The 13,257-nt window shown below is 43.6% G+C and overlaps 1 protein-coding gene across 3 annotated transcripts in view; it reads left to right on the top strand.

Moving 5' to 3' along the window:
- RNF145 (ring finger protein 145) overlaps nt 1-9,162 on the top strand; it is a 46,584-nt gene extending 37,422 nt beyond the window's left edge. For all 3 annotated transcript variants that reach the window (XM_053991386.1, XM_053991388.1, XM_053991387.1), the window contains exons 7-11: nt 1,878-2,018; nt 3,093-3,275; nt 4,871-5,018; nt 5,697-6,053; nt 7,547-9,162. In XM_053991386.1, coding sequence (XP_053847361.1) covers nt 1,878-2,018; nt 3,093-3,275; nt 4,871-5,018; nt 5,697-6,053; nt 7,547-7,975 — 1,258 coding nt within the window. In that variant the 3' untranslated portion in view covers nt 7,976-9,162. The remainder of the gene's footprint in view (nt 1-1,877; nt 2,019-3,092; nt 3,276-4,870; nt 5,019-5,696; nt 6,054-7,546) is intronic.
- The last annotated feature ends 4,095 nt before the right edge of the window (nt 9,163-13,257 follow it).

The following is a 13,257-nucleotide window of genomic DNA, read 5'->3' as shown; positions in this document are numbered from 1 at the left end:
GCATCCAGCTTCTGCCAGGCTGCATTAGCTGGATGTGGCTAGTAAGTATTTCAGTTACCCTCAAGAAACCCTTCCATCAGGTTGTGGTTTCTGCCCACGAACCCATGTACACTTGTGTCATTTGGAAGATCCTGAAGGAAGGTGTTTTCCCAGCTCAGCCTCATCTCTATAATGAAAAATCCATTTTGATTGCTTGAATCCGTATAATTTCATTCAGTTCCTCTCAGTTTATATATTGGGGAGGGGGACATGGATACCAAGTTGTTTTCTTGAAAACTGAGAGTAGCCTAAGTCTGTTCTTCCCAGACTGGAAAGCTCTTGTTCAATATTTGCTGTTTTAAACTATTCTGTACCTTTCATTGTTCTTGTTCCTCTCAAAATCTTTTCCATGGATTTGTAACTGCTGTGATTTTTAAGAAACCATGAAGAGTTCAGCTCTTTGGGACAATTTATAAGCTTGTGCTTGACACATAAACATAGTAAAGCTCCCCAGGCATCTCTTGAGCTCATAAGCTCCTCTGGGACCCTTGCATAGTAGATCAATTGTAAGAAGAGTCCTAACATTACTCTGACAAAAAAAGCAGAAAAACCAGGATTCTTGATTACTGGTAGTTTATTTTGAACCAAAACTTAAGAGTTCCTCAAATACCCTACATAAATAACTGCTTTAAATGCTGTTTCTCACTATCTTGATCAGCAGGAACATCTAAAAGCTTTTTCAGCCCCCCTTGGCTTGGTAAACACGCAGAATTTTAAGGCTTACCAGAAGTACTGTAAATAGTGTATATATAAACATACCAACATTTCCTGCAGTGAATTGCTTTCAAAGGATATTTCAGGTTTAAATAGTCACTAAAAGAGACAAAGTAAATGTCTCTTGGATGAGCTTTGTTTATTTTTGAAGCATGTGCCTTCTCAAAACTCTTTTGTCAGAGCACTGGACTATTTCACTCATCACTCAGTTAATTAGCAGGACATGGTTTTGACCATGGCAATTTCTCTCTCAAGACTACTGTCCTGAGGAAAAAATGAAGATTATTTTTTTCTAATGAATCTGTCAGTGTATTACCTTGGATTATGCATATGAGTATTTCCAGATGTGTAACCCCTGGCTGACAGCTGGTTCTTTTCCTGGCATTGGCAGTGCTGTGTTTCTGAACCCAAAGCACATTCTGGGCCTGCTTCAAATAACACAGTGCCAGGGCCAGTAGAAGAGCAGCCTGAAAGTGGGTGATGCAGCTGTCAAATGAAGTCTGGGGTCTTGATCTCTGGGACTTTGCTGTAGCAAAAGAGAGAAAGAAACCAGCTGAAGGAGAGCCTTCTCTGCTGTCTTTTTCTGCTGCTTCAGGCTCAGCCATTCCAACAACAGGTGTTGCCCACCTGACGCTGATTGGGAAAAAAGCCCCAGTCTCCCAACAGGATTTATTAGTTTGATGTTGGTGTGCATTATTATGGATAGGAGGAGAACATGCCTTAGTGAATCCATCTGCTTTAACTGGGTCTTTGTGGTGCTGGGTGAAATTCCAGTGAGTGACTTCAGTGTGTGGAGGCTCTGGCTGGCCTGTGGCTCCGAGCCCCAGCGGCAGCAGGACAGTGCCACCACGTGGCCCTGTGCTGAGGGAACTGCAGGGATGTCACAGCACAGCCCTGCCTCCAAGGTGGAGCTGCAATGAACTTATATCTTGGAAAGAAGTGATAAAATCCATCTCATCTTTTTCTTTTATTGAAAGACTTAATGGCAGTGTAGAACTTTCAACATTTTCATTAAACCAGTCCAATTTTGCTTTAAAACCAACTTGCACAGTTAACAGGACAAGGGGAGACCTCATCACTGATCAACCTTCTCTTTTTGTTTCTTTTCCTCTCTCTCCTGGCAGTATTGCCGAATGCTGTAGCACTCCATACTCACTGCTGGGATTGGTCTTCACAGTCTCTTTTGTTGCTTTGGGAGTTCTGACTCTCTGCAAGTTTTACTTGCAGGGTTACCGAGCGTTCATGAACGATCCTGCTATGAACAGGTAAGTGCCTCGTTGTGCCTAGGGTCTGAAAAGAAGCAGACAGAAAGGGGATTTATATAAAAATACAGGGGTGGCATTATAGTTTTTTGACTCTTGACCTTTGGACAGTTTTTTTTGTATGCCAGTTTGTGTGTGCATTGAAAAGATTTGAGGTGAAAATACTTGTCACATGCTTCTTGGGAGATGGTTCATTTCTGCACAAATTCAGGGCTGTTACTTGGGATTTACAATCACTTCTATTTTCATGAGTCACTGAAAAATTTTCACATGCTTGCATAATATAAACACTTTGTATTTTCATTTCCTCATGTCCCCTCTACATGTATGAAACATTACTAATCTGTGAGACTTAAAACACAGCATTGTATGGACTGTTAATGATGTAAATTGTTATGGGAAATAGCCAAAATGCCTTTTCTCAGGCTTGTCTCAACTTGTCTAATATGAAATTAGGATCCTGACACTGCCTTTCCTGTTACTCCAGCCCATAACTCTCTGTAGAGACTTGAGACCATTTGCAAAAGAATGTTTTAGATTTTGGATTCCAAGATGCAGAAGCAGAAAGGGTATAAATTGGGGCTGCATAAGAGCAATCTGTATAAAAACATCTTTCGGTGAAGCATGTACTTTATTGCATCAAATAGTTGTGGTCATCCTCAGAGGGATTAAAGTCACTCTGAGGTTCCAAAACAGAAAGGAAAGCTGTATTTGGAAGGATACCTCTATTTGGTTAAGGTACAGGGGGAGTAAACTGAAAAGTGGCAAAATTGGTAATTTGCCTAAACTGGGCCCTTAAAATGCTTTGTGCTGGGTGGTGTCTGAGCTAGATGTAGTGCAAATGCTGCTTGTTAGGAGCAAAATCTGCTGATTCATAAGCCCAGCACTTCAGCATTTCTAAACATCCCTCCCTGGTTAAAGCCTTCCAAGGGACACCAGTGAAACCTAAAACCAGTGACATATGAAAGGCTGTGACAGAAGCAGACAGTTTATTTCCTGGTGTTTCTAGATATACTTTTGAAGCAGCATTGACACAGAGATGTGATTGTTTGTTTTTTTGCCTGTGTTGATCTGCAGGGGGATGACTGAAGGAGTCACACTCCTGATCCTGGCTGTGCAGACAGGTTTGATTGAGCTCCAAGTTGTGCATCGGGCGTTCCTGCTCAGTATTATTCTTTTCATTGTGGTGGCATCCATCCTTCAGTCCATGCTGGAAATTGCTGATCCCATTGTCTTGGCACTGGGAGCCTCAAGGGACAAGTAAGAGACTGGTTTCCTAAACTGAGAGTTACTCAATGTTCTTTTAGGAGGTGATAAACTAGTAATTGATGGCTTTTAGTACTTGTAAAGTTGCCTTGTTTTTTTTTCTGTATGCAGATTTCTTTTCTAGTCCAAGTTCTCTAGTTTTGTGGTTCCACTTAAGCAAATCCAGGACTGTGCTCTCCCCACCCACTCTATTGTGTGGATTTGCAGAATGGTTTTTCTTAACCTCCTCTGCAGTTGGGTGAGTTTCACTCTAAAGCAGTGATCTCACACAGCTATTGAGGGTGGGAAGTTTCTAGGAGTGACCTTGTATTAGATATTGTAAAACATATTTTTTTTTTGTGATCCCCAAATAATATGGTTTACTGGCACAAAATAAGAGGTGTAAGGTTTGCCTTAGTGTCCCACATGTTTGGATTGTGTGGGATTGTTCAGTTTCATTTGTGTTTTGAACACTCTGTGGTGTTCTCATATTAATATGTTCTTATCTTTGTCAATTGCATTTGTCTTTTCCCTTTGTGTAACCTGTGAGTGAAGAAGTGAACAGAGGAGGTTTGTTTATGTGTAGAGTTTGTTTAGCTTGGAGATGTTCTTCGTGCAGCAAGTTAACTTCCAGGATAGAAACAGAGGGAAGGGGAGTAGAACCAGGATAGGAGCATCTGCCCAGCTTAAACAAGCAGACTGTGGGGATAGTGAGTTTTAACTCTTCTGCCAAATCTCCCAGGGAGTTCTAAATCAGCAAGAAACAGGATAAATTCCACTTCAGCTCTCCCTTCCTCCCTCACCCACAGACACAGAACTGCAGACCTCAAAGTTACTCTGATGTTTCTTCAGACTGTATTGAATTAATCAGTTTGTGCTGCTGTCCTGTGCCCCCAAATGGTTTGACTTTCTCTGTATCTCATCTCCAGAGCTAAGTGAGGTTAAAATACAACCTGAGGAACAAGTAGAGGTAGTATGGTAAATTACTGGAGATATTCTGAAAGCCTTCACAAATGGGTGGCTGTAAAAAGATTGATGGTGTATTTAGGCTGGGGAGGAGATTAGGAAGAAGTAGATGATAGGAGCAGAGTAAGGACTGGCAGAGATAAGTGTTCAAGTCCTGCTACATTTCATCTTTAGTGATCTCTGAATTGGGGAATATACTTCTAAAGACAGCAGGGTTAAATCTGGTGATGAAAAGAAGTAGCTTTGGCCCACACATATTAGCAAAAATGTGAAGAAGAATTGCAAGAATTATTTAATTTGGAGACCTCTTGTTTGTTTAGAGAAGTGTCTAAACAGTTACACGTTTAATAATTTATTTTAATGGACTTCCATCTGTAATATTCAGTATCTCAAATACTTATTTTGCCCATATTTTTTGTCTTTCTAAAGAAAACAGCAAAGATCAGATGAGAGAGAACTTTGCACAGTTGTAAGCTTGTGTGCAAGCTGGGAATGAGACTGTGCCCAAGTAAAATAGAAACTCCTTTCAACAAGCTAAAGCCTTGAGCAATTATCTAACGTGCCTGCATCCAGCAGTCATTCTATTCTTATTCTGACACTCAAATCTGACTTGAAAAATAAAAACCTATTGTGTTGTTTTGCAGGAGTCTGTGGAAGCACTTCCGAGCAGTCAGCCTCTGTCTGTTCTTACTCGTGTTCCCCGCATACATGGCCTACATGATTTGTCAGTTTTTCCACATGGATTTCTGGCTGTTGATCATTATCTCCAGCAGTATTCTAACCTCTCTTCAGGTGAGAAATCAGCCTCGTGAAGCCCTGCATTAACCGTGATCCTGTTACTCTAAGGGGGAAAATACATGATGAGAAAAGAACAGGGATTAGAGAAGGGCAGAATTACAAGGGGTGATTAAAAAATCTGTTTCTGTGTCCTGTACCTGAGGCTGAGGAGCTCCTGGGTGGGCTGAGAACAGAGGTATTGAATGGAAGTCTACTTCAAATTGTAAAGCCAAAAGGCTTTTGAGGGTGTGTAACTATCATAGTAAAAAGGTTTTTTCCCAGAGTACTCATTTATGTGTCATTACTTAGCTATAACTCTTTGAAAGCAATTTGATGTTTGAAACACAGTACTGTAAATAGAGGACATGTTTTATGCTATAAGTATTTGTTATTACTTGGGCTTTTTATTATTAAATTTTTTTAATTGCCCCTTAAAATGCTCAGCGCTCTTGTTTAATTAACTCAGCTGTGTTCTGGATTCAGGAAGGTAAAGAAGAAGAAGTACTTGGGAGCAAGTTTAAATGTTTTGCAAGAAAGAGCAACTTTTATTTGTCTTGAAGTTCAACAATTCCAATACTTTGGGGCTTGCCCTTTGTCCAGCTTGGGAACGTTGTGTGGACAGAGCTCTATGGCCAGCACTGACTCAAGCTCCAGTTCAGAAAGCTGAGCTCATGCTTTTGAATTGTGTTACAGGTGCTTGGGACCCTCTTCATTTATGTTCTGTTCATGGTGGAGGAGTTTAGGAAAGAGCCAGTGGAGAACATGGACGATGTGATCTACTACGTGAACGGCACCTACCGGCTGCTGGAGTTCCTGGTGGCTCTGTGCGTGGTGGCCTATGGAGTCTCAGAAACCATCTTTGGGGAGTGGACTGTCATGGGCTCCGTCATCATCTTCATCCACTCCTACTACAACGTGTGGCTGCGGGCCCAGCTGGGCTGGAAGAGTTTCCTCCTTCGCAGAGACGCTGTGAATAAGATAAAATCTCTGCCCGTGGCCACAAAGGAGCAGCTGGAGCAGCACAATGACATCTGTGCCATCTGCTACCAGGTAGGAATGGAGGTGTCAAAGGACTGGCTCAAGTTGAAAAAGCCCCAGATGAACTTCAGTCTTCAGCTAATAAAATAAGTGACTTATGTAATGAATAATACTGCACTCAGTAAGTTACTGGAATCACCCAGTTTTCTGCTTTGTGCAAATTGATTTGGAGTGCTGTCGCCAAGATAATTCTTAGGAATGAAGAGCTTGGATGTGCTTAAACTGCCTTTTTTTTAAATTCTAGTTACACAGCAGACTCTGTCCTTAAGCTGCTCATGTTTGGATTGAGCTGGTCTCAGTAGTAGCAGCAAATGTTCCCTTTCTTCGTTACTGGAGGATTTTGTTAGTGAAAGACAACATGTTCTTGGTAGCTGATTTGTTACTATTCTGTAGAAGTAGCTCAGTCTATACAGACATTGCTGCTTCATGTGCAGTGTCAGTTTTGCAGCAGAAACCTAATTATCAAAAGGTTAAGGGTCTTGCTAACATAAGCCAGCAGATGTAAGGACCTTAGACATTAATGCTGAAAGTAATATCTTTATCACACTTCAGCTCCAAAGTCTCTTACTCTTGAATAGAAATTGTACTTACGTGTGACAGTGAAAGAACCACCCTAACGTTAGTAGTGTGCAGTTAAGAGTGGGATTGGATTGGCTCCAAGCTTGGTAGAAATCCTTTGAAGAGTAAAACTGCCAGATTGAATGACAGTGTTCAAAACACTGGACTAGTATTTTGTGGGTCTCAGCTGGCAGAGTTCATGGTGTCACTTCATTTTTGGTGTTGTTACGTGTTGCATCTGTCCTTGTGCTGTTTTGAGTTGCATGATTGTTACTTGAGCCAACCAGTCCTGTGATTCTCATCCTGAAAAGGTCATGTTTAATAATATCTTACAAACAAAGGTTTTTTTGCCTCATTTTTTATGCCTGTGATAAAGAAAGCAAGACTTGGCCTGTATTTGAGCTGTGTGTGTATCAGAATCATTAAGGTTGGAGAAGACTCCAAGATCAAGTCCAGCCTGTGACTGATCCCCATGGCAATGAGTGCCATGTCCCGGCCTCCCTTGGACACCTCCAGGGACGGTGACTCCACCACCTCCTCTCCAATGCCTGACAACCTTTTCTGTGAAGAAATTCTTACTGATGCCCAGAACAAACCTCTCCTGCCACAGCTTGAGGCCATTTCCTCTTGTCCTGTTGCTTGGTCACTGAGAGAAGAGACTCAGCCCCACCTGGCTGTCCCCTCCTGTCAGGGAGTTCTGCAGAGCCAGAAGGTCCCCCCTGAGTCTCCTTTTTTCAGGCTGAGCCTTCCCAGCTCCCTCAGCTGCTCCTCATATAAAACACTGTGGGTGTGAAGGAAGGAATGTTCTCTTCCTTGTCTGTGGACTGCTTCTGTCTCTTCCATGCCTGGTGAACCCATTAGATGTGTGAGGTGAGAGGAGAGGAATGGGATGGGATTACAAATAATAATAATATATTTCTTTTTTCTTTTTTTTTTGTGTCTTTCAGGATATGAAGACTGCTGTAATCACTCCATGTAGCCATTTTTTTCATGCGGGTTGTCTTAAGAAATGGCTGTACGTGCAAGAAACCTGCCCTCTGTGCCACTGCCAACTGAAGAGCCCTTCACAGCTCCCAGGACTGGGACCAGAGCCAGTGCAGCAGCCAAATCCTAGTGCAGAGCAAAACACCAGGCCTGGAGATGCAGCTGAGCCTGGTGCTGAATGTGACCACAGGCCAAGCATGAAGGACAGCCCGAGCAGGGGCCACGATGGACACGACAGCCCCGAGGCCTCTGCCCACCCGGGGGAGTCTCACAGCATGGACAGTGACACGAGCCCCTGTGAGGCCAGCCAGGGAGCAGCCTGTGCTGCAGAACTCATTGCAGCCCCCGAGGGGTGTTCTGCTCGAGATCTGGGGGTTTGTGTCCAGCTCTGAGAATACAGAGGATGACGTGGGAACAAACACATTTCAGAGATCCACGTTTGACTCAGAAGAAAACCAATCCTTCCACAGCTGTGAAAGAAGTGTAGCTATTAATGCTGGTCAAAATGTAATCTCCCATGCTGATTTTTATGGGCTGCTTGATAGTGGTAACTCCAGTGAGATGTAGTAGAAATGACTCCAGAAGCTCTCTGAACTGTGGGCATAGGAAGGATGTCTGGGAATAAATAGCAGTGCTAGAGTGTTTTCAAGACGTAGGTGAGGGGTGAGAGGAGTGAGGGGTCTGTGAGACGTTGTGGCCAGAGGGACAGGAGGCTGCCTTGGTTTTGGTCAGGGAGAGGAGTTGCACAGAGCCACGTCCCAGGTCCTGAGGGGCGTTACGGGCCGTGAGCTGCCGGTCTCTGGCAGATGGGCAGCTCTGGTTGCTGACATTTTCTATGGCACGTAAGCAAAAATCAAAGATGTAACAGCAGTGATTGTACCAGGAGGTGGAAGCACTCTTAATACGTCGTGTGTATGCTTTGGGTGTTCTTGGGGCAGTTGCATTTGAATTTATGTAATCTATAGTGACTCTTGACTTTTATGACAGAGTCGTCAATATTTTGATGTATATGAAACTTCTGCTCATAATGGGCACAGTGTGGGCTGCATGAAGTAAACTAAAGCTCTCATGAACACTTTGCCTCTGCAGGAGGAAAGTGGGATGAGTTTTAGGGCACGGATAGAGGCCTTGCAGGACTGTGCTGTGTAATGTTAACCCTTGCAGCTGAATTAAAGCAGTATTAAACTCTGGCGATATTTGCACTTTGGGAATGAGTACATTATTGTGTATGATCAGACTCCGCAAATGCCACTTTTAAAAGCTGTTAATAGGTTTGCACCTTTTTTTCTTTGACAAGGACATGTCCATACTTAAATTTTTACATTCATCATGGCTTCAAGTAGAACAAGGGACTGGGGTGGGGAAATAGGTGGGAGTAGGGGGCAGGCAATTTTTTTATGTGAATTTTGATATGAAGAGAAATTAGTCACTTATTTATACGATAGGCTTGACTCAAGTGTTTTTCAAAGTCGGTATTCCTAATGTGAAATGTGATACTATTTTATTTTTAGTAGTAAATTTGGATGTAGACTGACAGACATAGCTGAATGTCTTAATAAATTACATTTGAAGATTTTTACACCTGGTTATGTGATTCTTGCCCTGAAATTCCACAAGTACCATGTTGAGAGGCTCGAGTAATAGCCTTCTGTTTCCCCTGATGAGTGGAACTCCCTATGCCTGTGTTCTCCCCCATTTCCATTTCAGTGCTCTGTGTCCTGGTGGTACCTCCTGCCCTCCCCTCTTGTTACCAGATCTTGGCCAATGCAGAACTCAAAGGGACATTTGCTCCTGGAGGCTGTGCCTGCTGCTAACCAAACCAACCAAATCTATTTCTTCCCCCTGATAGGATGGGAACATGAGTTACACCATCTCCTGATTCTGTGTCTCAATTTTGTTTTCTTGTCTATTAATCAGAAATTTGATTTATCATGTGCTTTCACTGATCATCCCAAAACTTTTATTAGCAGCTTGGTGTGTTTGGGGAGGGGAAAAAGAAGTTGAGAATATTTTCTTGAGCTCTTCTCTCCTGTCAATCCATGGTCTGGGTCCTGCTCTTGTATGCCTGCATTTCTGTGGAATTGAATCTTTCTCAAAAGGATGTTTTGTCCATGCTCAAGCTTTCCATCTACATAATTTAGGCTGTTTCCATTCTTGCCACACTTTAAAAGTCTTTGGAGTCAGGAAATGGGGATTTTCTGGGCAGGGCTGTTAGAGGATGCTCCTTAGTATGGTGGGAAAGAGGCTTTTCCTTAATTCACAGTATATGTTTGAAGGATACTCTCTTGAACTCTGCTTGCTGTCCCTGGATGTGGAAAAATAATCCCATAAACCTGTGAAGTGAGTAATGGGAAACTTGGGATGGGATCACCTCACTTCCATGGCAGGGAGCAAGTGTTACCCAAGTGGGAAGAGCCAGGCTTGGTCAGCCTTGGGAAGGGAGGCTGGAGGGCTCTGTGGGCCCCACAGGTACCTCAGGTGACCCCAGGGAAGGCAGGGAGAGGAACTCACCTGTGGGATCACCTTGGGGCAGAGGAGCCCTGGGGCCATTCCTATTCCACACTGTCACATCATTTTCATAAATGCAGGAAGTGGTGTCGGAAAAGTAACAACCCCCTAAGGTTTGCTTTCACTGCTGATGCCAAGGAGCCTTTTCTCAGCCTGAGTGATCTCTTGGCCATGGACCTTTTAATTTATAACCTGAATTATTCATAGCTAATTGGTAATGTCAGAGCTGTAGGAAAGGACTGTGGATTTCCAGCGATGTGGGTGAGTGCACCTGGAGGCTCCTTGGGAACCAAGAGGCCAGCAGCAGGTTCAACAAACTGCCTGCCAGGATTACAGGATGGAGACGTGGATGTGGTGCTGGAAGGGGGCCTGGCAGGCCAGGAAGGTTTGTGATCTTTCAGGAAAAATGATGCTGCAGTATTGCCACTGGAGTGACCCGAAAGTGACTGTTCTGTGCTGGAGGAGGTGCTGCGAGACGTGGAGGCTCAGGGAGTCCTGCACCCTGCAAAGAGGGGCATGAAAACAGCTCTGATGCACTTCCTACTGAAAAAAATGGTACCTTAAAGAAAGGAGAGGAAGGGGAGCAGAGAGAGGCTTACAGAGTTCACAGGAACGGGACTTGAAGGATGAAAGTTACTCCATGAGGTGCCAACACTTTTTATAAAGAGTTGTAAGAGCAAAGTGAGGTGGAGCATGTCCAGTGCCACAGGCTGATGAGGCACAGCAAACTGGTTGGTAAAATCTGGACTGGAAAATTTAAAGGAAGTGGTGAGTGTGTTCATTTTTTTTTTTTTTTTGCTTCATTTTTGGTTTTTGGCAACTCAGAAATGCTGGCAGGATACCATTTTCTGAAAACTAGGGACAGCTAGCTTTAGGAGAAACTTAAAAATATGCCTGCAAAGAATGGGGGTGGGTGGGAAATAAATACTGATAAACCAAGCAGGCCATATCTTGCAGGTCAGGAAGTTCAGGGATGAAGTGAGAACTGCCAAAACTGAGGCCAGCTTAGATCTTGCAGAAGAAATAAACTTGAACAGGAGGAAAAGAGGGAAGGCTGCTCTGGAGGAGCAGGGAGGTTAGGAATGAAATGAACCGTCTGTCTCTGTTCTGTAGAGCATCTGGGTGAACACTCCTGACCTCTGTGCTCTGTCTGGTGCAGAACTCCCTCTTGGACACTGCTTTGAGTTGATTTTCTATTTCTCTGCAGCTGTGCATGAGTAAATGGGAAAAAAATGCTTTTGGAGTGTTTATGATCAGGGTGTAACTGTAGGCTGAGGCTTGAAATGGTTTTCATGTGGACTCATGATGGTGCTGTGATTGATGAACATTTGGACTCTAAAAAGATGCTTCCAGCTAGGTGATATAATGGGAACAGTTGGGAATTTTATGGCTGGTTGGTTTTTTGTTGGAAATAGGAGCACTGATCACATGGTGTGGTGGTGTGTGTCTAGTCAGTCCTATCGGCTGTCCCAGCTCTGGGCTCAGGGAAATAAATGGATTTACACAAGGTGGGATGACTCCATGAGGAGAGAAACAAGTCTGTGGTGAGGGGTTTGATTTGAAAGCCTCTCTTCAAGCTGCATTGCTCTCAGCTCCTTTGGTTTTTGGCAGTTTTGCAGCAGAGGAATCTATTTCCTTCCTCGTTCCTAGTGAAACACTTCATTTATGCCAAGGCTGAGAGTTCTTGAAATGCACAAGGTTTTCCACCATGGGAAAATCTCTTCTTTTGGAGTCTCCTTTTTCCTGATTAAATTAAATTTCTAAGTTGCCTCAATCGTTTTCTAATATAGACAAAAATAATTGGGCTTAAACTGTCTGAATGTTTGAGCACAGACTTGTGTATTCTTCCTAACTGGCAGGGATAGGCAAGGAGTTTGAATTTGCTTGGTTCAAAATTCAGATTTTCTCTGGCAAATAAAATACAAATACAAGAATAATGATATCAGTGTGTAAGCCCCACCTGTCCCACACACACTTTTGGGGAGAACTGGCTGTTTGAAACATTTTCTGGTTTTGGGAAACATTCAGAATGGCAGGAACCACTTGGGGGTGGATCTGATGTCAGTGGATTTTGTTTGGGTCAGGGCAGGAGGCCTCCCTGGTTGGGAGCCAGCAGGATGGTGCAGAGTGCAGGGCTGGAAGGTCTCAAGAAGGAACAATCCACGGCCCTCTGCAGGTCTGTGCTGCTCCCAGGAGGGCTGTGGAGGGCCGGGGATTGGTGCTGGCTTTTTTCCTTCTGCATGTTAAATTTGTATGAAGAGACTTTTAATTTTTCAGCTTTTCAGTCTCTGCAGTGCCTGGAGCTGTTGTGTGTGGATTGCTCATTCTAAGCCTCGCCTGTGATGTCGCCCCACAAAAACATTTGTGGGAAGGATTGACAAATACATTTCCCCACTAATCTCTTTGGCTTTGCTGGCATGAAGTTGTCAGTAAATGCAACCTCAAACCCCATTTTTCTTAGTGTTACAATGCTGAGTGTGGCAGTATTGCTGGTCCCCATTTTTGTGATGTGCATGTGCAGCCACATCAAAGATCACAGCTCACAACCCCACACCCCAAAGATGCCAATTTTCTTCCTGGCCATCCCTATTTCTCTCAGTTATGGTTATTTTACTCCCTGGATCCTGCTAGAGACCCAGGTGTGGTGGCTTCTCTCCTTGGTGCAGCTCTGCTGTGCCTGGGAATGCTGAGTGCCAGTGTGGAGAGCCTGGCCAGGGAAATTCCATCCTTTTCATAAGGGAAGTTATGATCCAGCTGACAAACCACGCAGCAAATGCATTCTGTGCCTCCAAGGTATTGGTTATTCTCTCAAAAACAAACACTTCTAGAGAAAAAGCGACTTGGTGAGCTCTCTACAACTTCCCCAGAAGCCCATGGGTCGTTTTCCAGAGGGTTTTTCCTTCTCCTTTTCCCTGGCAGAGAAGAGCAGGATGAAGATGACAGAGTCAGGAGGAAAAGGGAGGTTGGGAAGGGGAGAAGCAGGGGCTGGGTGCTGGCAGCTCATTAAACAACACTCAGAGAACATCTGACACACACACACACAAACCTAAGGGAGACCATCCTGGTTAAAGAGAGAAGTCACCCTGGAAAAATAATTTAAATACATGAGCAACCCAAATTAAAAAAAAAAAAAAAAAAAAAGGAAAAAAAGATTTCTTTGTGTTAC

Source organism: Vidua macroura, chromosome 15 (assembly GCF_024509145.1).
Source record: "Vidua macroura isolate BioBank_ID:100142 chromosome 15, ASM2450914v1, whole genome shotgun sequence".
NCBI classification, from domain to species: Eukaryota; Metazoa; Chordata; class Aves; order Passeriformes; family Viduidae; genus Vidua; species Vidua macroura.
This window is presented reverse-complemented; position numbering and strand designations above follow the sequence as displayed.